This window comes from Salvelinus alpinus, chromosome 3, assembly GCF_045679555.1.
Source record: "Salvelinus alpinus chromosome 3, SLU_Salpinus.1, whole genome shotgun sequence".
NCBI classification, from domain to species: domain Eukaryota; kingdom Metazoa; phylum Chordata; class Actinopteri; order Salmoniformes; family Salmonidae; genus Salvelinus; species Salvelinus alpinus.
In genome coordinates this window covers 29,663,851-29,690,771 of record NC_092088.1, presented here as the reverse complement: position 1 = coordinate 29,690,771, position 26,921 = coordinate 29,663,851, and the positions used below count along the sequence as shown (strand labels likewise).

Sequence of the window (26,921 nt, the reverse complement as noted above, 5' to 3'; positions counted from 1 at the left end):
GTAACAGTATAGCTTCCGTCCCTCTCCTCGCCCCAACCTGGGCTCGAACCAGGGACCCTCTGCACACATCAACCACAGTCACTCACGAAGCATCGTTACCCATCGCGCCACATAAGCCGCGGCCCTTGCAGAGCAAGGGGAACAACTACTTCTAGGTCTCAGAGCGAGTGACGTCACCGATTGAAACACTATTAGCGCGCACCACCGCTAACTAACTAGCCATTTCACATCGGCCACATCTAGAGATGTTCGATTGGGTTCAAGGCCAGGCTCTGGGCGGGCCACTCAAGGACATTCAGAGACTTGTTTTTTAATTACAATTTTTAAAACCTTTATTTAACTAGGCAAGTCAGTTAATTAAGAACAAATTCTTATTTACAATGACGGTCTACCAAAAGGCCTCCTGCGGGGTCGGGGTCTGGGATTAAAAATTAAAAATATTGCACAAAACACACATGACAAGAGAGACAACTAAACTACATAAAGAGAGGCCTAAGACTGTTGTTGTGTGGCAGCAACACATGACAACACAGAATGGTAGCAACTAAACATGACAACAACATGGTAGCAACACAACATGGCAGCAGCACAACATGGTAGCAGCACAAAACATTGTACAAACAATATTTGGCACAGACAACATCACAAAGGTCAAGAAGTTAGAGACAACAATACAGCGACCCAGGGATGTGTGTGCTTTGGGGACCTTTAACAGAATTTGACTGGCAGAACGTGTGTTGTATGTGGAGGATGAGGGCTGCAGTAGATATCTCAGATAGGGGGGAGTGAGGCATAAGAGGGTTTTATAAATAAGCATCAACCAGTGGGTCTTGCGACGGGTATACAGAGAGAACCAGTTTAGAGGAGTATAGAGTTGCAGTGATGTGTCCTATAAGGAGCATTGATGGCAAATCTGAAGGCCGAATGGTAAAGAACATCTAGCCGCTCTAGAGTACCCTTTCCTGTCGATCTATAAATTACGTCTCCGTAGTCTAGCATGGGTAGGATGGTCATCTGAATCAGGGTTAGTTTGGCAGCTGGGTTGAAAGAGGAGTGATTACGATAGAGGAAACCAAGTCTAGATTTAACCTTAGCCTGCAGCTTTGATATGCGCTGAGACAAGGACAGTGTACCGTCTAGCCATACTCCCAAGTACTTGTATGAGGTCACTACCTCAAGCTCTTAACCCTCAGAGGTAGTAATCACACCTGTGGGGAGAGGTGCATTCTTCTTACCAAGCCACATGACCTTTGTTTTGGAGGTGTTCAGAACAAGGTTAATGGCAGAGAAAGCTTGTTGTAGAGCGTTTAACACAAAATCTGGGGAGGGGCCAGCTGAGTATAAGACTTGTGTCATCTGCATATAAATGGATGCGAGAGCTGCCTGAGCTATGTTGTTGGGCCTAGGATTGAGCCTTGGGGTACTCCCTTGGTGACAGGCAGTGGCTGAGACAGCAGATGTTCTGACTTTAATACACTGCACTCTTTGAGAGAGATAGTTAGCAAACCAGGTCAAAGACCCCTCAGAGACACCAATACTCCTTAGCTAGCCAACAAGAATGGAATAGTCTACCGTATCATAAAAAAACTTTGGCCAAGTCAATAAAAATAGCAGCACAACATTGCTTAGAATCAAGGGCAATGGTGACATCAATGAGGACCTTTAAGGTTGCAGTGACAGATTTGTAACCTGAGCGGAAACCAGATTGCATACCAGAGAGGATACTATAGACATCAAGAAAGCCAGTCAGTTGATTATTGCCAAGTTTTTCCAACACGTTTCATAAACAGGGCAAAATAGAAATAGGCCTATAACAGTTAGGATCAGCTTGATCTTCCCCTTTAAATAAAGGACGCACCGTGGTTGCCTTCCAAGCAATGGGAACCTCCCCAACGAGGAGAGACAGCCTTGGCGATGATAGGGACAGCAACCTTAAAGAAGAAAGAGTCTAAGCCATCTGACCCAGATGTTTTTGGGGGGTTAAGTTTAAGGAGCTCCGTTAGCACCTCAGACTAAGTGACCGCCTGCAGGGAGAAACTTTGTAGGGGAAAAAGAGGGAGGAGTATCAGGGCTAGTTGCATTAGAAGAGGTGGGAGGTGAGTAAATGTTGGACGGGCAAGGGGGCATGGCTTAGTCAAATAGGAATTCTGACTTAATGAAGTGGTGATTAAAGAGCTCAGCCATGTGCTTCTTGTCAGTAACAACCACATCATCAACGTTAAGGGACATGGCTGTGAGGAAGAGGGTTTATTCTCCAGGTCTTTAACCATTTTCCAGAACTTTTGGAGGTTAGACCCAGAGAGAGAGAGAGAGAGAGAACTGCTCCTTAAACTAACTAACTTTGGCCTTCCGGATAGCCTGAGTGCACTTATTTCTCATTTGCCTGAACGAGAGCCAGTCAGCCTGAGTATGCGTGTCACCTAGCAGGACAAATTCAGACTTAGTGTAAGGGGCTAGGAGAGATCTTAGGGCAGGTAGGATACAGGCCGGTGCTGATGGAAGACGATAACACCCAGCAACAGTCAACAAAGAGCTATTTGAAAGTTTAATGCTTAAAACCAGCAAATCAAATTGTTTGGGGACAGACTTGGTGGAGACAACCGAGCACTGAAGGTGATCCTTGGTAAAGATTACCACTCCCCCAACTTTGGAAGATCTGTCTTGCCGAAAAAGGTTATATCCAGAAAGGTTAACATCAGTATTCAAAACACTCTTCCTTAACCACGTCTCAGTAATGACCAACACATCTGGATTGGAACTGGGAACCCACACTTTCAATTGATCCATTTTAGGTAATAAGCTTCTAGTGTTAACGCGCAGAAAACCCAGGCTTTTATGAGAGCAATTCCGAAGCCACTCCTGTATTGTCTTGGCTGTTTGCTTAGGGTGGTTGTCCCGCGCAGAAAACCCAGGCTTTTATGAGAGCAATTCCGAAGCCACTCCTGTATTGTCTTGGCTGTTTGCTTAGGGTGGTTGTCCTGTTGGAAGATGAACCTTCGCCCCATTCTGAGATTCTGAGCCCTCTTGAGCAGGTTTTCATCCAGGATCTCTCTGTCCTTTGCTCCGTTTATCTTTCCCTCAATCCTGAGTAGTCTCCCAGTCCCTGCCTCTGAAAAACATCCCCACAGCATGATGCTGCCACCACCGTGCTTCACCGTAGGGATGGTGTCAGGATGGTGTAGGGATGGTGTCAGGTACCAATGGTGGAACAAACTCCCTCACGACGCCAGGTCAGCGGAGTCAATCACCACCTTCCGGAGACACCTGAAACCCCACCTCTTTAAGGAATACCTAGGATAGGATAAAGTAATCCTTCTAACCCCCCCCCCCCCCTTATAAGAGTTAGATGCACTATTGTAAAGTGGTTGTTCCACTGGATATCATAAGGTGAATGCACCAATTTGTAAGTCGCTCTGGATAAGAGCGTCTGCTAAATGACTTAAATGTAAATGTATCCTCCAGACGTGACATTTGGCATTCAAGCCAAAGAGTTTTATCTTGCTTTCATCAGACCAGAGAATCTTGTTGCTCATGGTCTGAGAGTCCTTTAAGTGCCCTTTGGCAAACTCCAAGATGGCTGTCATGTGCCTTTTACTGAGGAGTGGCTTCCTTCTGGCCACTCTACCATAAAGGCTTGATTGGTGGAGTGCTGCAGAGATGGTTGTCCTTCTGGAAGGAATTCTGGAACTCTGTCAGAGTGACCATTGGGTCCTTCTCCCCCAATTGCTCAGTTTGGCTGGGCTGCCAGCTGTTGGAAGAGTCTTGGTGGTTGCAAACTTCTTCCATTTAAGAATGATGGAGGCCACTGTGTTCTTGTGGACCTTCAATGCTGCAGACATTTTTGGGCACCCTTCCCCAGATCTGTGTCTCGACACAATCCTGTCTCGGAGCTCTACGGATAATTCATTCGACCTCATGGCTTGGTTTTTGCTCTGACATGCACTGTCAACTGTGGGTGCTCATATAGATAGGTGTGTGCCTTTCCAAATCATGTCCAATCAATTGAATTTACCACAGGTGGACTTCAATTAAGTTATTCTAGTCTCATAGCAAATGGTCTGAATACTTATGTAAATAAGGTATTTCTGTTTTTTAAAACCTGTTTTCAATTTGTCATTATGGGGTATTGTATGTAGATTGATGAGGAAAATGTTTTATTTTATCAATTTTAGAATAAGGCTGTAACGTAACAAAATGTGGTAAAAGGGAAGGCGTCTGTATAAGCACTGTATACAGTAACATCTCCCCCATAAGCATTCCTGTCTCTTCTATATATGTTATATCCTTGTATTGCTACTGCTGTATCATCAAATGAAAAAAATCTAAGTGAGTCTCAGAAATGGTCAATATATGAATGTTATCTGATGTTAGCAAGTTATTGATTTCATAAACCTTGTTTCTAAGGGTACATATAGTCGTGGCCAAAAGTTTTGAGAACTACACAAATATTAATTTTCACAAAGTCTGCTGCCTCAGTTTGTATGATGGCAATTTGCATATACTCCAGAATGTTATGAAGTGTGATCAGATGAATTGCAATTAATTGCAAAGTCCCTCTTTGCCATGCAAATGAACTGAATCCCCAAAAACCATTTCCACTGCATTTCAGCCCTGCCACAAAAGGACCAGCTGACATCATGTCAGTGATTCTCTCGTTAACACAGGTATGATTGTTGATGAGGATAAGGCTGGAGATCACTCTGTCATGCTGATTGAGTTTGAATAACAGACTGGAAGCTTCAAAAGGAGGGTGGTGCTTGGAATCATTGTTTTTCCTCTGTCAACCATGGTTACCTGCTTGGAAACACGTGCCGTCATCATTGCTTTGCACAAAAAGTGCTTCACAGGCAAGGATATTGCTGCCAGTAAGATTGCACCTAAATCAACCATTTATCAGAGCATCAAGAACTTCAAGGAGAGCGGTTCAATTGTTGTGAAGAAGGCTTCAGGGTGCCCAAGAAAGTCTAGCAAGCGCCAGGACCGTCTCCTAAAGTTGATTCAGCTGCGGGATCGGGGCACCACCAGTACAGAGCTTGCTCAGGAATGGCAGCAGGCAGGTGTGAGTGCATCTACACGCACAGTGAGGCGAAGACTTTTGGAGGATGGCCTGGTGTCAAGAAGGGCAGCAAAGAAGCCACTTCTCTCCAGGAAAAACATCAGGTACAGACTGATATTCTGCAAAAGGCACAGTGATTGGACTGCTGAGGACTGGTGTAAAGTCATTTTCTCTGATGAATCCCCTTTCCGATTGTTTGGGGCATCCGGAAAAAGCTTGTCTGGAGAAGACAAGGTGAGCGCTACCATCAGTCCTGTGATGCCAACAGTAAAGCATCCTGAGACCATTCATGTGTGGGGTTGCTTCTCAGCCAAGGGAGTGGGCTCACTCACAATTTTGCCTAAGAACACAGCCATGAATAAAGAATGGTACCAACACATCCTCCGAGAGCAACTTTTCCCAACCATCCAGGAACAGTTTGGTGACGAACAATGCCTTTTCCAGCATGATGAAGCACCTTGCCACAAGGCAAAAGTGATAACTAAGTGGCTCAGGGAACAAAACATCAATATGTTCGGTCCATGGCCAGGAAACTCCCCAGACCTTAATCCCATTGAGAACTTGTGGTCAATCCTCAAGAGGCGGGTGGACAAACAAAAACCCACAAATTCTGACAAACTCCAAGCATTGATTATGCAAGAATGGGCTGCCATCAGTCAGGATGTGGCCCAGAAGTTAATTGACAGCATGCCAGGGCAGATTGCAGAGGTCTTGAAAAAGAAGGGTCAACACTGCAAGTCCTTTGGATCACCTGACCTACAATTCCTCACAATCAAATGTCGACTGTATTATCTCCCAAGAGAACTCTCCCCGGTTATCGTCACAGCCGTGTATATCCCCCCGCAAGCTGATACCAAGACGGCCATCAAGGAACTTCACTGGACTTTATGCAAACCTGAAACCATATATCCTGAGGCTGCATTTATTGTAGCTGGGGATTTTAACAAGGCTACCTAAATTCTATCAGCATATCGATTGCAGTACACGAGCGAGTAACACACTCGACCACTGCTACTCTAACTTCAGCAATGCATATAAGGCCCTCCCCCTCCCTCGTTTTGGCAAATCTGACCATGACTCCATCTCGTTGCTCCCCTCCTATAGGCAGAAACTAAAACAGGAAGCGTCCGTGCTTAGGTCTATCCAACGCTGGTTTGACCAATCGGATTCCACACTTGAAGATTGCTTCGATCACGTGGACTGGGCTATGTTCCGGGTAGCCTCAGACAATAGCATTGACGTATCGCTGACTCGGTGAGCGAGTTTATAAGGAAGTGTATAGGAGATGTTCTACCCACTGTGACTGCTAAACCTTCCCTAACCAGAAACCGTGGATTGATGGCCACATTCGCGCAAAACTGAAAACACTTTCAGTGCCTTGCAAAAGTTGTCATCCCCCTTTGTCCTATTTTGTTGCATTACGACCTGTAATTGAAATTGATTTTTATTTGGATTTCATGTAATGGACATACAAAAAATAGTCCAAATTGGTGGAGTGAAATTCAAAAAATAACTTGTTTCAAAAAATTCAACAAAATAACAAACTATGGAGAAGTGGTGCGTGCATATGTATTCATTCCCTTTGCTATGAAGCCCCTAAATAAGATCTGGTGCAACCAATTACCTTCATAAATCACATAATTTGTTAAATAAAGTCCACCTGTGCGCAATCTAAGTGTCACATGAACTGACACATGATCTCAGTGTATATATACACCTGTTCTGAAAGGCCCCAGAGTCTGCAACACCACTAAGCAAGGTGCACCACGAAGACCAAGGAGCTCTCCAAACAGGTAAGGGACAAAGTTGTGGAGAAGTACAGATCAGGATTGGGTTGTAAAAAAATATCCAAAACTTTGAACATCCATGGAGCACCATTAAATCCATTCTTAAAAAATGTAAAGATTATGGCACCACAGCAAACCTTTCAAGAGAGGGCCGCCCACCAAAACTCACTGACCAGGCAAGAAGGGCATTAATCAGAGAGGCAACAAAGACACCAAAGATAACCCTGAAGGAGCTCCAGAGCTGAGATTGGAGTAGCTGTCCATGGGACCACTTTAAACCGTGCACTCCACAGTGCTGGGCTTTATGGAAGAGTGGCCAGAAAAAAGACATTGTGTAACTTCTCTGGGATATGTGGGACGGTAGCATTGGCCAAAAGCCAGAAAAAATGTAGCGCGCCAAATTCAAATATATTACTATAAAAATCTATCTTTCATGAAATCACACATGAAAGACACCAAATTAAAGCTACACATGTTGTGAATCCAGCCAACATTACTGATTTCAAAATGGACTTACGGGGAAAGCACACCAAACAATTATGTTAGCTCAGTACATAGCCACAGAAAAACACAGCCATTTTCCCAGCAAAAAATAGTAGTCACAAAAAGCAGAAATAGAGATAAAATTAATCACTAACCTTTGATGATCTTCATCAGATGACACTCATAGGACATCATGTTACACAATACATTTATGTTTTGTTCGATAATGTGCATATTTATATCCACAAATCTCGGTTTACATTGGCCACGTCAAATAACAGAAATACTCATCATAAACTTTGATGAAAGATACATGTTTTACATATAATTAAAGATACACTTGTTCTTAATGCAACCGCTGTGTCAGATTTAAAAAAAACTTTACGTAAAAAGCACACCATGCAATAATCTGAGACGGCGCTCAGATAAAAACAACATTTCTCCGCCATGTTGGAGTCAACAGAAATTACATCATAAATATTCCCTTTGATCATCTTCATCAGAATGCACTCCCAGGAATCCTAGTTCCACAATAAATCGTTGTTTTGTTCGATAATGTCCATTACTTATGTCTAAGTAGCTACTTTTGCTAGCATGTTTAGTGCACATGTCCAAACCCTCGCGCAGATGCAGGCAAACTCGGACGAAAACTTCAACAAGTTATATAACAGGTCAAATAAACTGGTCAAACTAAGTAGAAAATCAATCTTCAAGATGTTGTTATCATATATATCCAATAACGTTCCAACCGGAGCATTCCTTCATGTCTGTAGAAGTTATGGAACGCAAGGCGATATCATGAGGAAAGCGCGTGACCAGGAACTGGCATTCTGCCAGACCAATGACTGAAACACCTCCCATCCGGCCCCACATCACAGTAGATGCTTCATTCCACGTTCTACAGACTGTTGACATCTAGTGGAAGGCGTAGGAAGTGCAAACAGATCCATATCTTACAGGGAATTTAATCGGCGATGAGTTGAACATTGACCAGTCTCAGAATTCTCACTTCCTGTTTGGATTTTTTCTCAGGTTTTTGCCTGCCATATGAGTTCTGTTATACTCACAGACATCATTCAAACAGTTTTAGAAATGTCAGAGTGTTTTATTTCCAATAGTAATAATAATATGCATATATTAGCATCTGGGACAGAGTAGGAGGCAGTTCACTATGGGCACGCAATTCATCCAAAAGTGAAAATGCTGCCCCCTATCATAAAGAAGTTAAAGACAAAAATTAGCAAACACATTTGGTGTTTGCCAAAAGGCATGTGGGAGACTCCCGAAACATATGGAAGAAGGTACTCTGGTCAGATGGGACTAAAATTGAGCTTTTTGGCCATCAAGGAAAACGCTATGCCTGGCGCATACCCAACACCTCATCACCCCGAGAACACCATTCCCACAGTGAAGCATGGTAGTGGCAGCATCATTCTGTGGAGATGTTTTTCATCGGCAAGGACTGGGAAACTGGTCAGAATTGAAGGAATGATGGATGGGGTTAAATACAGGGAATTTCTTGAGGGAAACCTGTTTCAGTCTTCCAGAGATTTGAGCTGGGACGGAGGTTCTGCCTTCCAGCAGGACAATGACCCTAAGCATACTGCTAAAGCAACACGTGAGTGGTTACAGGGGAAACATTTAAATGTGATGGAATGGCCTAGTCAAAGCCCAGACCTCAATCAAATTGAGAATCTGTGGTATGACTTAAAGATTCCTGTACACCAGCGCAACCCATCCAACTTGAAGGAGCTGGAGCAGTTTTGCATTGAAGAATTGGCAAAAATCCCAGTGGCTAGATGTGCCAAGCTTATAGAGACATACCCCAAGAGACTTTCAAGCTGTAATTGCTGAAAAAGGTGGCTCTTCAAAGTATTGACTTTGGGGGGGTGAATAGTTATGCACGCTAAAGTTTTCAGTTTTGAAAAATTATGTTTAGCATCTTCAAAGTGGTAGGCATGTTGTGTAAATCAAATTATACAAACCCCACAAATAAATTTTATTCCAGGTTGTAAGGCAACAAAATAGGAAAAATGCCAAGGGGGTTGAATACTTTCGCAAGCTACTGTTACACCTCATTTAATCATGGCAAGGCAACTGGAAACATGGCCGAATACAAACAGTGTAGTTATTTCCTCCGCGACTGTGTGTCCATGCACGCCTCCAACTCAATCATCAAGTTTGCAGATGACACTACAGTGGTAGGTTTGATTACCAACAACAACGAAACAGCCTACAGGGAGGAGGTGAGGGCCCTCGGAGTGTGGTGCCAGGAAAATAACCTCTCACTCAATGTCAGCAATACAAAAGAGATGATTGTGGACTTCAGGAAACAGCGAAGGGAGCACCCCCCTATCCACATCGATGGGACAGCAGTGGAGAAGGTTTGTCGGTGTACATATCACGGACAAACTGAAATGGTCCACGCACACAGTGTGGTGATGAAGGCGCATCAGCACCTCTTCAACCTCAGGAGGCTGAAAAAATGTGGCTTGTCACTGAAAACACTCACTAACTTTTACAGGTGCACAATTGAGAACATTCTGTCGGGCTGTATCACCTCCTGGTACTGCAACTGCACCGCCCACAACCGCAGAGCCCCCCAGAGGAGCCCCCCATTCTGTCGGGCTGTAACACCCGATGTCACAGAAAGGCAAAAAAGATCATCAAGGACAATAACCACCCGAGCCACTACCTGTTCACCCCACTTCCATCCAGAAGGCGAGGTCAGTAGAGGTGCATCAAAGCTGGGACAGAGAGATTGAAAAACAGATCCTATCACAAGGCCATCATTGTTAAACAGCCGCCACTAGCACAGAGAGGTGGCTGACTACCAAAAGACTTGATATCATTGGCCACTTTAATAAATGGAAGACTAGTCACTTTAATACTGCCACTTTAAGAATGTTTACATATCTCGCATTACTTATCTCATATGAATATACTGTATCCTTTACTATCTATTGCGTCTTAGCCTCTCTGTCACTGCTCATCCATATATTTTATACTTATATATCCTCATCCCATTCCTTTACTAAATAGTGTGTGTTAGGTTTTGTTGTGGAATTTGTTAGATATTAGGTTTGTTTTGGAATTGTTAGATATAACCTGTTAGATACTGCTGCACTGTCGGATCTAGAAGCATAAGCATTTCGCTACACTCGCAATAACATCTGCTAACCATGTGTGTGACCAATAAAAGTTGATTTGATATATTAATATGGGCAATTTTCAGCTTTTTCCTGGGTAGCTTATATAACAGAGATAGACATAATATGGAAAAGAGCAAACAAAACAAGAGAGAAAAATATACATTCATCAGTTCATGTGTGTAAGTATGTGTGTGTTGCGGGGTTGAAGCTACAACCCATAGGCTTGGCTGTCTCAACACTTCCCAGCTTTTGGGAGGGAGGGTAGACAATGAGCCTGTCATAGCGGATGTAAAGCAATGTCCCCATGCGCTCTGGCATCTTTCGTGGCTGGAATAAGTGCTTTCCTCTTCTGGCACACAGCTTCAGGATGGTCCTTGTTGAGGAAGATATACTGTACGTTCCTCTCAAGTTCTTGGCTCTTTCCAGAACAGCTACCTTGACCTTGAACCTCAGGAACTTGACCAATATTGGCCTGGGCCTGTCACCTGGGCCAGTGGTGGGTTTTCCAGTCCTGTGGGCGAACTCCACCTCAATCTTCCTGTGGCCCATCTTCAGTTTCTCCAAGATAATTTCCCTCACTTTGTCCTCAGACTCCGTCCAGGTCTCATGTGGAGATTCTGCAATTTCGTCTACAACCATGCCTTGATTGTCCCTCGATCTGATTTCCCTCTCGTTGTTATCATGGATTCACATACAGAACTTATGTCCTCTCTCAATGACTTACAGATTGCTGCATCTTGCCTGTCTCCAGTTTAAACTCATCGAACTGACCCAGGGAGAACTGCAAACTGTTCTTTAGGTCCTGGACCTCTGGTCAGGTCGTCCATTCTTCTATTAGTTGACTCCACCATTATTTGGACAAAACACTTGAATCTATTTTCTTGTTGTTGTAACAACTGCTTGTAGAAATATTTTTGTTTGTTTAAAAGATCCTTCAGCGTAGGTTACGCTGTTACTACTAGCAGTTCTAGACAGGGCAGGTCGCAGGGAAAATTGAAAACAACAAGTATCTAGACAGCCACAAGCCCGGGACAATCCGTGGTCCCAGCCACAATGTCTAACCGCGTTGCCGGCTGCGTTCAAGCCCTCAAGAAAACCCTGCTAGCTTGATAGGCAGCTATGCCAAACAGCTCCTCAGACCCCACCCTTGGTCGGCAGGATCACTGGACAAATAGTAGCGGTCCGAGCAACTGATACCAACCTCGTCGCGGTATCCAAACTCAAAATGTTTAGTATCCATTTCTACTGTGTTACAATTTAATTGTAATCCATCAATGGTCACAGTAACATACAGTAAACTAGTGTTTTTCAACTCTTCTAGCTGGCATAATATGGGCTGTTATGCTTTGCAATGTTAATGACAATAGATTAGTGATCTACTAGTGGTACACATGACAAAATGTTTACCATCCATTTAAATGTGTTAAAATTGTATTATTATTATCACTCAAATTTAAATTGTAATAGGACAGAACAAGTATTATTCAAATGGTGTAGCTGGCAAATACAGACATGTTATGCTTTGCAATTGTATTGAGAATGTATTAGTGATCTACTATTGGCAGACGTGAAAAAAAACATTACCATCCATTTCTGCTGTGTTAAAATTGAATTTACTGTAATATACAGTAAATTAGTTCTTCCAATCTTGTAGCTGGCAAAATATGGGCATTTTATACTTTGAAATTATGAATGATATACTGGTGGCGCACGTGAAAAAATGTTTACCATCCATTTTTACTGTGTTCAAATTGAATTCTAACCCCCCCAAAATCACTGTAATATACAGTAAACTATTTTTTTCCAATGTTGTAGCTGGCATATAATGGGCATATTATACATTGCGATTTTAATGACAATGGATTAGTGATCTACTAGTAGCACATGTTTACCATCCCTTTTTATTGTGTTAAAATGTATTTACAAATCCCTCAAAGCTCACTATATTAGGAAAAAACAAGTATATTTCCAATGTTGTAGCTGGCATAATATGGGCATGTTATGCTTTGCAATGTTAACTCCAATACTGTATCAACCATTGTGTTACACAGCTTTTGTAGCTGGTTATGAATGTCTCAAATAACTCAGATTAATATCGGTCATTATCTTCATTTCCTGACTTTGAGACAATTACATTTCTATTCTCATTTGTTATGAATAAGGTAATGGTAGGTATGTTTTTCTTATTTAGTCATTTACTTTTATTTTTCAGCCAGTCTCGAGGCATGATCATGAACAGCATCTTAAAATCCATCTTTGAAAATATATTTTATGAAACAGCATATTTCATAAATTAATGAACACAAGATTTCTTCAGAATAGGTCAACTTTTAAGTCAATTTTTTCAGCTTTTACATTGCCATTGACTGTTCGATGGGCCATGGCTTATAAAATATATTCTTTTATGCATTTTCACACACACACACAAATATTTATTTACTTATTTACAGTATTTATTCTGTTCCTCCTTTCCCTTTACAATTAGAAATGGTAGACTTTTGTCTATAGCGTTTGTGCAGTGATGTCCTCTGATTTATTGAGCTGTGATGTCCTCTGACTGATATAACACTAACTACAGTAAGGTGAAACATTTTGGTCATAAAGTCTATCTTCTTCAAGGTCTTTATTTCAAACCCCCCCGAGCTTAGGTGAAAAATCTGTGGATGTGACCTTGAGCAAGGCATTTAACCCTAATTGCTCTGGATAAGAATGACTAAAATCTCAAATGTTATTAGTGATACCAGGACCTAGACAATTACGTGGTACCAACAGAAGGCTGGAGGTAGCCCAAATTTTTTGTTTTATGACAACACAAGAGCAATTGGGTTGTCAAGCAGGTTCACATATTCTGGGATCTGGCTATACTGAGTATCTGCACATTATTGGATCCGAGGCTGAAGATGAGGCAGTCTATAGCTGCACTTGTCATAACTGGCATACACTGGCATACACCCAGTGCCACAATTGCATGAGCAGCCTGTGCAAAAACCTAACTCCATTCAAAGCAGGAGAAACCTTCAAAGCTGTTGCCCATCACTACTGTCATTTCCACCACTTTCATCAAACTGACCAGACATTTATAATTTGAAATCAACATACACCAATGTGTCAATCATGTACATTTATCTCAAATATAATATTGATATGCATCTACATTATAATTCTCAACACCTGCATGCTAAAACAAGGGCCGGGATGATACCAATATTGAGATACACGGTAGAGAAGGGAAGTGTTATTTTTTTCATGATGTCTCTTTTAATTGTATGTGAGGGGACCTCTAATGAGGAATGCTGTATTGCAATCAGCATTTATTAACTTGCCTCTATTTGCTATTTCAACAACTAAAGCCATTCTGCCAAGTTTTTAAAGCAGACATTTACCATAAAATCACAAATCATGTTATATGTAAATCCCAGAGAGAAAGAGAGAGTGTTAAAGACTGGAGTGGGAGAATATGGGTCACTTGGACTGTACGTGGACATGCTTAAATCCACTGACAATAGCCGGCTGGGTTCACTGAAGACAGCAATGCTGCTAGTGTTTGGCGTTCTCTTGTGTAGCGATCGATTGCTACTGCCTGAGTCGTCTGATGTAAAGATGGATGCCTTCCGATATAGGTAAATAAAAAAACATTTATGGACTGGCATGTATCTAATTGTTGTGATCGTCAAGGCTAAAGGGAGCTACAACCGTGAAGTGATATTTTTCTTGTGACACAATGTATCGAGTTTTTAAAACGATCAGCAGCAGTGCACTAAACAAACCATAGCGTGCTTCGCAGTAATCTGTTTCTTGAAGTAACATTCAAAGTCTTACAATTGCTTCCGATTGCACCATATGTTAGGTTGATGATACATTTATTTCCAGTATTTTTGTTATTTTCTGTAAATAATCACAAAATATCCCCCGTCTCTTTCTGCTAATCTGAAATCGACACGAATGCGATGGTGTCTATCTGCGTTATTTTCAATTGTGCATACTGGACAATGTTATGCCCCATAGTAGGGGCCGAGGACTTCTGTATGATTTTTAAAAAAGAATATAAGGAACACATTTATTCAATGCTGTTCTGTAAACGATATATGATGCAAAGCAGGAAACGTAGCATGTCGTTATCTGATTTGTACGACAAACAACGAATAATCCAATTATTTTTTTGTCATAAATGACAGGTTATTAACGTGAATAGCCTAGATAACACTTTTTTAATATAATTCATTGTGCATTTAGTTGTGTCACCCTTTGTTACAATGTTTCATTGCTTGTTGTTGCTCCCCACACTCCTTACCATGACTCATTAAAATATAGTTTACATTGTAAATGTAATGTATGAAGATTAAATTATGTGTTATGATATGTGTCTTCTCTCCTGTCTGGTCTAGCCCCGTCTTGGCCAATGCATGCTGCTTTACAGCATGAACACAGAAGTGTGGGCTCATCTTCTAATTCTGGCAAATGAAAATGGATGAGATTTCGATGTCCAGCCTGGACAACAGCAAGCTGGAGGTAAATATAGTAGTAGGTTTGGTTTAGTCCTGTGTGGACTATACATGAGGGTATCGTTTTTTCACCCACACATTTCATTTTAGTCTTAGACAAAGGCTTAAACATTTGGACTGTGTGTCATTTGGACTGCAGCTATGGCCGATGCGTAACCTGGCCAGCGCAATTCAGCTTGACTGTTTGGCCCTAGTGTGAATCCGTTCTGTAGCCAACTCATCTCACAGTATCATTCCATAGAAAGGCTATATCCTGGTTCTATATAATAATGCTGTGGTGGTTGGCAGGGCGTAGCTCAGGACATCCTTTCTGACCTGGTGGAGGATGCTTGTCTGGGCCTGTGCTTTGAGGTACACCGGGCCGTCAAGCAGGGCTACTTTTTCCTGGAAGACACGGACCAAGAAACCATGAGGGACTTTGGTATGTATTTCTACTTTCTACTCACCTATTTTTTTAAATTATTGTTTAACAATGGTTAAGATAAAGACGTGTACAGAAGATATCATTCCACAATTCTTAATTTGCTAACTACACCACCATACAATGATTGCAATATATAATATATACCTTTACTATGTAAAGTGCTTTGAACTATAATTTTTCTTTCTCTTTATTTTTTGCATGAGTAGAAATTGTGGACCAGCCAGGAGTGGATGTGTTCGGGCAGGTGTACAACCAGTGGAAGAACAAGGAGTGTGTCTGTCCCAACTGCAGCCGGAGCATCGCTGCGTCGCGCTTCGCCCCTCACTTGGAGAAATGCCTGGGCATGGGGCGCAATAGCAGCCGCATAGCCAACCGCAGGTTAGCTACCTACCCGCCCCGCACAACTGAAACAATTGTCATGTTCGAGACTGTCCACAAAGAAGTCGCACTATGCAAATTAACCAATTATTTAAGGCTATGTCATCTACATTGCAGTTGGGCAATACATGTACAGTTGAAGTCGGAAGTTTACATACACTTAGGTTGGAGTCATTAAAACTCGTTTTTCAACCGCTCCACAAATTTCTTCTTAACAAACTATAGTTTTGGCAAGTCGGTTAGGACATCTACTTTGTGCATGACACAAGTCATTTTTCCAACAATTGTTTACAGACAGATTATTTCACTTATAATTCACTGTATTATAATTGCGGTAGGTCAGAAGTTTACGTACACTAAGTTGACTGTGCCTTTAAACAGCTTGGAACATTCCAGAAAATTATGTCATGGCTTTAGAAGCTTCTGATAGGCTAATTGACATAATTTGAGTCAATTGGAGGTGTACCTGTGGATGTATTTCAAGGCCTACCTTCAAACTCAGTGCCTCTTTGTTTGACATCATGGAAAAATCAGAAGAAATCAGCCAAGACCTCAGAAAAAAAGTGGAGACCTCCACAAGTCTGGTTCATACTTGGGAGCAATTTCCAAACGCCTGAAGGTACCGCATTCATTTGTACAAACAATAGTACGCAAGTATAAACACCATGGGACCACGCAGCCGTCATACCGCTCAGGAAGGAGACATGTTCTGTCTCCTAGAGATTAACGTACTTTGATGTGAAAAGTGAAAATCAATCCCAGAACAACAGCAAGGACCTTGTGCAGATGCTGGAGGAAACAGGTACAAAAGTATCTATATCCACAGTAAAACAAGTCCTTTATCGACATAACCTGAAAGGCCGCTCTGCAAAGAAGAAGCCACTGCTCCAAAACCACCATAAAAAAGCCAGACTACGGTTTGCAGCTGCACATGGGGACAAAGATGATACTTTTTGGAGAAATTTCCTCTGGTCTGATGAAACAAAAATAGAACTGTTTGGCCATAAGGACCATCGTTATGTTTGGAGGAAAAAGGGGGAGGCTTGCAAGCTGAAGAACACCATCCCAACCGTGAAGCACGGGGGTGGCAGCATCATGTTGTGGGGGTGCTTTGCTGCAGGAGGGACTGGTGCACTTCACAAAATAGATGGCATCATGAGGTGGAAAATTATGTGGATATATTGAAGCAACATCTCAAGACATCAGTCAGGAAGTTAAAGCTTGGTCGCAAATGGGTCTTCCAAATGGATAATGACCCCAAGCATACTTCCAAAGTTGTGGCAAAATGGCTTAAGGAGAACAAAGTCAAGGTATTGGGGTGGCCATCACAAAGCCATGACCTCAATCCTATAAAAAATGTGTGGGCAGCACTGAAAAAACATGTGTGAGCAAGGAGGCCTACAATAAACCTGACTCAGTTACACCAGCTCTGTCAGGAGGAATGGGCCAAAATTCACCCAAATGATTGTGGGAAGCTTGTGGAAGGCTACCCAAAACATTTGACCCAAGTTAAACAATTTTAAAGACAATGCTACCAAATACTAATTGAGTGTATGTAAACTTCTGACCCACTGGGAATGTGATGAAAGAAGTAAAAGCTGAAATAAATAATTCTCTCAACTATTATTCTGACATTTCACATTCTTAAAATAAAGTGCTGATCCTAACTGACCTAAGACAGGGAATTTTTTTACGAGGATTAAATGTCAGGAATTGTGAAACTGAGTTTAAATGTATTTGGCTAAGGTGTATGTAAACTTCCGTCTTCAACTGTATGTCATATTGATGCGGTTACTGACATCTTTAAAGGGGTGTCTGAACTCACTAATTTTGCCTCCCTTTTCCACATCCTTGTTATGAAATGCTAGAAGCCATGACTGAAGCAACCAGAGTTTGAAGTGGGAGTGTTTTGTTCGCTAATAGCCTGGTGTTGTGTGTTCCTCTTTACTGATCCTAAAGAGCAACCATACTTTACGAGATGGATGGCTTTAGCAACCACATGACGCAGCATGACAATGTGATTGGTCAAGAATCCTAAACCCTGAGCATTTCTTCCTTTCTAGAATACCTTTGATACTTGTGTTTATGATGCTAATGTTATTTCACGAATGTGAGGATGTTTGAGTTGGGGGGAGGGAAAACAACCCCTTTATAAAGACCAAGTCTCGTTCTTTCAACATAACATTGGCAACTATGTATTGTTTCATGTAAACAAGACTGAGGCGCTGCGTGCTAATGGGTATTTCTGTTGTCTGTAAAGAAATGGGCAGGCTGTAGGTTGATTCTGCTGAACTCAGCTCAGCTGCTTCTCCGTGCATGACAAATCTCCTTAGGCGTTACCATCCCCTTTTAGTGGGCAAGACTGGGCATGATTGAAATCAAAAACCAATTCATAAATATCCAAGGATTTAGGAATTTATGTCATAGTTTTGGAAGATATTGACTTAATGACCAAAATGATCCTATTTACACTTTGTATTACATTTTGGCACTAGAATAAATGTTTCTGACTAATGTCGATGCCTCATAGGCCGTTTTCAACCAGACAAGTATTTTCGTTTTGGTTGAGCTAACCTTTAAACACAGCTACCCTAAAACCAGTTGACATTGCAGTGCAGACAGCAATGTAATGAAGTTAAGACTGGAGTTGCTGCCTCGAATACCCAAGCCGACAAGGTGAAACATCTGTTGTTGTGCCCTTGAACAAAGCACTTAACCCTCATTTGCTTCAGTGGCGCTGTACTATTATGGCCGACCCTGTAAAACAACACATTTCACTGCATCTATCTGGTGTATGTGACAATAAAACATCTTTAAAAATATATGTTTTACCCTCTCCTCATACCACAACAGGGTATTATTATTTTCTAATCAAATATAGTTTGCACACTTTTAATTAAACTGTAGCCTTACTTTCTCAAGCAATCCTGAAGGAAGGATTCTTTCAAGTACTTTGCTTTAGCCTGCCTGGAGTAACAGATGGGCGGGGTTTGCCGTTTTGAGACTATTCTATTGGTCCATAAAACCACACAGGCTCAATTTAAGCGCAGATTAAGTATTGGAAATGATTTCAAATAGTATTTTGAACCCAGGTCTGGCCATAAATCAATGGATGATGTCACTGACTGTCATTTCTTCCCCACACAGAATAGTCACCGGCAACAACACTAACAATAAATCAGAGAGCGACCAGGAGGATAATGATGACGTCAATGATAACGACTGGTCCTATGGGGCGGAAAAGAAAGGTAAAGGACTGGCTTTCACCCTCCTTTTCAAGGTGATCTGGGTCCTGTTTAGTAGGCAGAAAACAAGAGCAAACGTTGTGAAACAGAAAGGTACTAAATGATCTTATCCAATAAGAACAGAGGTTAAATCAAATCACATTTTATTTGTCACGTGCTGAATACAATCAAATGCTTACTTACAAGCCCTTAACCAACTATGCAATTTTAAGAAAAAATACATGTTAAGAAAGTATTTACTAAATAAACTGAAGTAAACAATAAATACATAAAAATTATAATGAAGAAAATTAGAAAATATAAAAAATAAATAAAGAGAAACAATAAAATAACAGTAACGAGGCTATATACAGGGGGTACCGGCAGGGTTGGGTAGGTTACTTTCTAAATGTAATCCGTTAGTTACTAGTTACCTGTTCAAAATTGTAATCAGTAACATAACTTTTGGGTTACTCAAACTCAGTAACGTAATCTGATTACATTCCATTACTATTAGGTTACTTTCTCCTTAAAAGGCATTAGAAGACAAAAATGTATGTTAGCAATTGAACAACATCTATTGTAGGATAAATCAATGTTAAAGTTTACATAGCTGGCCATATATGGATGTAAAATTTTACTTTAAGGGTTGGTTATGTAGGCTTCTTCTAACCCATCACTTTCTACTACATATAATAATATGATTCAATTATATCTTTACATTAAAAACCAAAGTCTATCAGAATTCCAGTCATTCCAATAAATGTTTTACCCTTTGATCTTCAAGAATAGGACTTGGAAGTATAGATTAGCCAAATTGTTTTACCTGAGCATAACCCCAAAACTAAGGACTTATTAGCCAGCCCTACTCTGTTTCTGATTTTGTTGTCATGGAGGACTGATTGGGCTCATTGATTCGAGTTGAAAAATAAATGCTGTTCTCATGGAATGGCATACTTTGAGTGCTACTGAAAAGTGCTATTTACATGTGAAAAAGGAATGCCGTAAGCTGCATTTGCTATAGGCCTATTGTTTACCTTTTTGTTGGTAAGACTTTGATATCTTGATAATCTATAACTGTTTAAACGGTAAATCCACAGATGAAACAATAACAAAAAGGCTACCCCACCTCGGTTTTGGTAAAAAGCTGAGGGATGGGCCTGGAGAAATGTAACCACTCTCAGATTAATAGACAGAGCTATGGATGTAAGGACTGACCATCCATGTTATCAACATGTTTTAACCATGTTGTGAGGATATACAGTGTTTGTTTACATTTACAATGTTTACAAACGATGGAGAAAAACAAGCTTATATTTATATTTTGGGTTCTCGTGGAGTGTGGCAGTTGAACTAAAACTCATGAGGCATTTATAAAGGATATTCTTCAAGAATCAATGGATATAACATGCTTTCTGAATTTAAAAGTAATCCTCGACGTAATCATCTAGTTTTTCAAAAGTAGCTGTAATCTGATTACAATATTTTTTATGGTAAAGTAACAGATAACACATTTTTTAAATTGTAATATTTTACTCCCCAACCCTGGCAACCGGTACAGAGTCAATGTGCGGGGGCACAGGTAGCGATTTGATTAGCTGTTCAGGACGCTTATGGCTTGGGGGTAGAAGCTGTTAAGAAGCCTTTTGGACCTGGACTTGGCTCTATGGTACCGCTTGCCATGCGGTAGCAGAGAGAACAGTCTATGACTTGGGAGTCTTTGGCAATTTTTAGGGCCTTCTGACACCGCCTGTTATAGAGGTCCTGGATTTACTGGGCCGTACGCACTACCCTCTAGTGCCAGTTGCCATACCAGGCAGTGATGCAACCAGTCAGGATGCTCTTGATGGTGCAGCTGTATAACTTTTTGAGGATATGAGGACCCATGCCAAATCTTTTCAGTCTCCTGAGTGGGAATAGGTTTTGTTTGCCCTCTGCCCTTGGTGTGTTTGGACCATGACAGTGCGTTAGTGATGGGAACACCAAGGAACTTGAAGCTCTCAACCTTTTCCACTACAACCCGTCAATAAGAATGGGGGCGTGCTCGGCTCTCCTTTTCCTGTAGTCCACGATCATCTCCTTTGTTTTCGACCGATTATGATTTTTCAACGCTGATACCGATTTATTGGGGGACCAAAAAAAGCCGATACTGATTAATCGGACGATTTTTATATATATATGTGTGTGATATTGACAATTACAAAAATACTGAATGAACAATGAACACTTATTTTAACTAAATATAATACATAAATAAAATCAATTTAGTCTCAAATAAATAATGAAACATGTTCAATTTGGTTTAAATAATGCAAAAATACAGAAAGTAAAAGTGCAATATGTGCCATGTAAAACTAATGTTTAAGTTCCTTGCTCAGAACATGAGAACATATGAAAGCTGATGGTTCCTTTTAACATGACTCTTCAATATTCCCATTTAAGAAGTTTTAGGTTGTCATTATTATAGGCATTATGACGTGTCGACTATTTCTCTCTATACCATTTGTATTTCATATACCTTTGACTATTGGATGTTCTTATAGGCACTTTAGTATTGCCAGCCTAATCTCGGGAGTTGATAGGCTTGAAGTCATAAACAGCGCTGTGCCTCAAGTATTGCTAAGAGCTGCTGGCAAATGCAGTAAAATGCTGTTTGAATAAATGCTTACGAGCCTGCTGCTGACTGAGCGGTGGTAGGTAAACTGCTCTATCAAATATCAAATCATAGACTTAATTATAATATAATAAACACACAGCAAAATGAGCCTTTGGTCATTTATATGGTCAAATCCAGAAACTATCATTTAGAAAACAAAGCGTTTATTATTTTGGTGAAATACGGAAGTGTTCCGTATTTTATCGAACGGGTGGCAACCCTAAGTCTAAATATTGCAGTTACATTGCACAACCTTCAATGTTATGTCATAATTATGTAAAATTCTGGCAAATGAATTACGGTCTTTGTTAGGAAGAAATGGTCTTCACACAGCAACGAGCCAGGCGGCCCAAACTGCTGCTTATACCCTGACTCTGCTTGCACAGAACGCAAGAGAAGTGACAATTTCTCTAGTTAATATTGCCTACTAACATGCATTTCTTTTAACTAAATATGTAGGTTTAAAAAAATATACTTCTGTGTATTGATTTTAAGAAAGGCATTGATGTTTATGGCTAGTTACTTTTGTGCAACGATTGTGCTTTTGTTAAATCATCACCTGTTTGGCGAAATTTATCATCGAATCACAGCCTACTTCAATTAACAGTCACCGCATTCTAAGCTAGTTAACCTAGTAAAATCATCAACCATGTGTAGTTAACTAGTGATTATGTTAGGAATGATTGTTTTTTATAAGATAAGTTTAATGTTAGCTAGCAACTTACCTTGGCTCCTTGCAGCCACAGGTCATTTTGATGCTGCACTCGTGTAACAGGTGGTCAGCCTGCCACGCAGTCTCCTCGTGGATTGCAATGTAATCGTCCAAAAAGGAAACTTGAAATCGGCCCTAATTAATCGGTCGACCACTAGTTGTTATGCTGGAACCACACGCCAGGTCTCTGACCTCCTCCCTATAGGCTGTCTCATCGTTGTCGGTGAAGTTAATTACATTTACATTTAAGTCATTTAGCAGACGCTCTTATCCAGAGCGACTTACAAATTGGAAAGTTCATACATATTCATCCTGGTCCCCCCGTGGGGAATGAACCCACAACCCTGGCGTTGCAAGCGCCATGCTCTACCAACTGAGCCACACGGGACCACGTTAATGATGGAATTGGAGTCGTGCTTGGCCATGCAGTCATGGGTGAACAGGGAGTAAAGGAGGGGACTGAGCATGTACCCCTGAGGGGCCCCCGTGTTGAGGATCAGTGTGGCATATGTGTTAATACTTACCCTTACCACCTGGGGGCGGCCTGTCAGGAAGTCCAGGATCCAGTTGCAGAGGGAGTTGTTTAGTCCCAGGGTCCTTAACTTAGTGATCCAATGAATAGCATTCTCACGTAGGTGTTCCTTTTGTCCGGGTGGGAAAGGGCAATGTGGAGTGCAATAGAGATTGCGTCATCTGTTGATCTGTTGGGGCGGTATGCAAATTGGAGTGGGTCTAGGATTTCTGGGACAATGGTGTTGATGTGAGCCATGACCAGCCTTTCAAAGCACTTCATGACTACACATGTGAGTGCTATGGGTCGGTAGTCATTTAGGCAGGTTACCTTGGTGTTCTTGGGCACAGGGACTATGGTGGTCTGCTTGAAACATGTTGGTATTACAGACTCGGTCAGGGACAGGTTGAAAATGTCAGTGAAGAGACTTGCCAGTTGGTCAGCGCATGCTCAGAGTACACGCCCTGGTAATCCGTCTGGCCCTGTGTAACGGATGTGAAATGGCTAGCTAGTTAGCGGGTACGCGCTAATAGCGTTTCAATCAGTTACGTCACTTGCTCTGAAACCTAGAAGTACTGGTTCCCCTTGCTCTGCAAGGGCCGCGGCTTTTGTGGAGCGATGGGTAACGATGCTTCGTGGGTGACTGTTGTTGATGTGTGCAGAAGGTCCCTGGTTCGCGCCCGTGTCGGGGCGAGGGGACGGTCTAAAGTTAAACTGTTACACCTGCAGCCTTGTGAATGTTGACCTGTTTAAAGGTCTTACTCACATCGGCTATGGAGAGCGTGATCACAGTCATCCGGAACAGCTGGTGCTCTCCTGCATGCTTCAGTGTTGCTTGCCCAGATGCGCACCTATAGAAATAATTTAGCTCGTCTGGTAGGCTCGTATCACTGGGCAGCTCACGGCTGTGCTTGCCTTTTGTAGTCCGTAATAGTTTGCAAGCCCTGCCACTTCCGACGAGCATCGGAGCCAGTGTAGTAGGATTCAATGTTAGTCCTGTATTGATGCTTTGCCTGTTTGATGGTTCATCGTTGGGCATCTGCGTCATCTGACAACTTCCGTATTGAGCGAGTCACTGGTACTTCCTCCTTTAGTTTTTGCTTGTTTGTTATTTTCCATTGCAAAACGTTTTCCTACAGTGTGCCCTACTAAACACAACCCTGGTGACTGACAGTTATATAAAATGTATCTACTCATAAGAGAAGACAAATGGAAATTAGAATCCTATAATGGTGAATACCAGTAGTCAATCTCTACATTAATTTGAACTGAAACAGAGTTGACTTCAACTGTGTGCACATGCATCCAAAATGTAGTTGTACATGTTTGATCTAGTAGTTAAGAAATATGCTTTGAAGTGTTATCAATGTGCTTGGTTCTCTTGTGTATTTGTACATTATGATATCTTGTAAATCATTGAAAATTATGTCCAAGTGTCTTATAAAATGCTCTAATTTTTGCAGCGAAGAAGAGAAAATCAGATAAGGTATTTACACTTTCTTTGAAACCACAATGAAATATTTTCTGTAATAACATAGTTTTGCCACTAGTTGATCATTCTGCTTTTCTTGATGCTTTATCTGAATAGAATCCAGTGCCACAGCTGAATTTCAAGTGAGAAATCGAAGGGAGAATGTTGATTGGCACTTGGGGTTTGTGTAGTTGTAACCAATCTAATAAAATTACTACAGGAAAGCACGACCAAAACAAACCATAAAAATAAAGTTATCTTAATATGTTCATAAAGTTTCCAACAGTATGCAGCATGATCCTGAAAGGCGACGAGACCAAATTTTGATTTCTTCAATTTTAATGCTTGTTGTGATTGTCAAGCTTTCTGTTAAACAGAACATATTATTTTTATTAAATATGACAATTAAATTACATATTTCTTATAGTTTTGTGTAAACTCTTTAAAAAATATATGTATATATATATTCCTTTTTTATTGTAGAATCCAAACTCACCCAGGAGATCCAAATCATTTAAACATAAGAGTGGTAAGTTATCATCATTAGTCTGTAACTACTAAATGCATGGTAATTGTGACAAATGGAGCGATTGCTTTAGGCCTCATTCTTTGGATAGGCCTAATACACACTCTGGCATTAATTCAATAGTATGACAAAGGATATACTGTATGCAAGTTGTCCCTGAGACGCTCTACCCTAGTTCTAGGTCATTGAGACTGAGACATTAAGTAAGGTGTGGACTGTGGCGCATATGAAATATAAGTTTTAGGTCAGATGTTTTGCAGTTGCGCTGTGCACCTCAGAAGATATTGCTATTTTATATGAAGGTGGTTCCAGAGATCATTTGACGAGTGTAACTAAAATAAAAACCTCCTGGAACGTCCCCATAATCATAATTTCACAGCCACAGTATAATTTGCTTGGAGTGGAGAATGGAGATGACTTTGATAAATAGAGTCAGTCTGTCTCCACAGGTATGATGGGCCCCAGACGGCGTATGGACAACCAGGAGAGCCCACGCATGCTGATGAAAGATGAGGCCTTCCCTCAGTGACAGACACACAGGAAGACCATTCAGAGTCCACCCTGGCTCCTTTTGTTTTTCAATGGACCGTGACAGATGTGTAGTAGACTATTTCTAAATGGGTCGTGTTCATTAAGCACCACACTGAACAAAACTGACTGATACAGGGAGGTAGTGACTGAACTTCTCCAATAAGAAATGCTTGTTTGTTTTTTCCATTGTGAAACGTTTTAAAATGTTTTGTTACTGTGTGCCCTAATGAACACAACACTGCTGAAGCAGTCCAGAGACCCCCTGCACAGTGTGTCTCTTCCGTTTTTTCCCCCCTCACCGAATCGTTGCACCAATAATCATTATTTTATATCATACATTATTTTATCGATAGGTAGCTCTTGGCTGGCATCTTTATGAAATATTGTGTTAGAATCTGTCAATGCACAGACAAGGAGTCAGGTCGTACAGTGGCTAGGCAGAGGCAGTCGAAGTCAGAGCAATGGATACCAAGGACCATTTGATTATGCACTGACATTTTGATGATATTATCAGTCAAGAAGTCTTTTCAACTATCATTTTTTTGACAAGAACATAATTATGGACAGTTAAAAACAGGAGTCACATAACTTACAGACAATAATAATTAATGGTTTGTCATTTTATTACTCCATATTCACAATGTCAACATCATGATTCTCCTACTGATGAGTATGCTGAAAGGACTCCCGTCACTTGTCATTCACCTGTGGAAATAGGTTTTGAAATAAACTGCAAACTCCTTGCAGTAGAACATGGGTTAATCTGTTTCATTGTAGATGAGTAGTTAGTTAGGCTTGTTTTCTAGCATTCAAAACATTCTTTATTATTTGTTTACATTGTAAAGGGTTATATGTGTCCTCAGTGTTGTGATAGTGTAAATATTTAAATAGTTGAAATGCTGCTATCATGGCTTTGTATTTGTTCATCTGTCAAGTAATAAACGATTGTCATCTGTCGATGTGTAATATTTGAACTGCGAGTATAGTAATTAAAATTATGTTTGGCTTGATGTGGGCTGATGCATACATCTGGGGAGGGGGGGTTGCAACAAAGCCAAGTTTTAGTAAACACTTTTCTGTTCAATGAACCTGAACATACCCTAAGCCTTCCCAGCCTGTAGTGCACTCAGTCGTGAGCAGGGGAGGCTGTTGATTGCCTGTTGTGGAAATTCAACATTTTGCTGTTTTTTGGTGTGTGCCCAAAGTGATGTAGCTAGTAGGGCTTTTAGCTTGCTATGTGTTTTTGAAAATGTCTTGATTTTAAAGCCTATAGACTCATACATTGTATTTGGCATGAGGGTTGACATTGTAGCCTTCAGTCTCAGAGTAAAGTATCTTTGCTACAGTCGGAACAGTGACAAATAAAACCCATTCCCCCCATTCTTGCAGAAAGGGAGCTTTCAAAAGTTTCAGCTGTAGAGATAGGACTCATCTTTGTATCTGTGCCATTATAGCCTCAATGGCACTGCCCATGCAGATGCTATCTCCATTTTGAAGTAGTCAATTTT

At 41.1% G+C, this 26,921-nt stretch overlaps 2 protein-coding genes across 6 annotated transcripts in view; both read left to right on the top strand.

The window, feature by feature from the left end:
• The first annotated feature begins 13,962 nt into the window (after positions 1–13,962).
• atxn7l3b (ataxin 7 like 3b) lies at positions 13,963–26,368 on the top strand. 5 transcript variants are annotated; one of them, XR_011674096.1, is made up of 9 exons: positions 13,963–14,098; positions 14,864–14,987; positions 15,269–15,401; positions 15,611–15,782; positions 18,930–19,030; positions 24,349–24,371; positions 24,474–24,537; positions 24,840–24,885; positions 25,332–26,368. XR_011674096.1 is itself a non-coding variant. In XM_071392478.1 (9 exons), exons 2-9 carry the CDS (start codon positions 14,937–14,939, stop codon positions 25,335–25,337), a joined length of 558 nt encoding a protein of 185 aa, XP_071248579.1. In that variant the 5' UTR covers positions 13,963–14,098; positions 14,864–14,936; the 3' UTR covers positions 25,338–26,368. The 5 variants fall into 5 exon arrangements, 4 of the variants coding, with proteins under 4 accessions (XP_071248579.1, XP_071248576.1, XP_071248578.1 ...); XM_071392478.1 differs by having other exon boundaries at positions 24,474–24,499; XM_071392475.1 differs by having other exon boundaries at positions 24,474–24,499; positions 25,319–26,368.
• Positions 16,796–26,921, top strand: part of psmc5 (proteasome 26S subunit, ATPase 5) — a 59,722-nt gene continuing 49,596 nt past the window's right edge. The window contains exon 1 of the mRNA XM_071392472.1: positions 16,796–16,799. The gene's annotated coding sequence lies outside the window, so the exon portion shown is untranslated. The remainder of the gene's footprint in view (positions 16,800–26,921) is intronic.

Excerpts from the sequence above, each read along its gene's own strand:
- atxn7l3b (XM_071392475.1), top strand. The coding sequence starts at position 14,937 with ATGAAAATGGATGAGATTTCGATGTCCAGCCTGGACAACAGCAAGCTG. Across the intron at positions 19,031-24,348 it reads CTATGGGGCGGAAAAGAAAG|CGAAGAAGAGAAAATCAGAT; the intron begins GTAAAGGACTGG and ends TAATTTTTGCAG. Across the intron at positions 24,886-25,318 it reads ATCATTTAAACATAAGAGTG|TCTGTCTCCACAGGTATGAT; the intron begins GTAAGTTATCAT and ends AAATAGAGTCAG.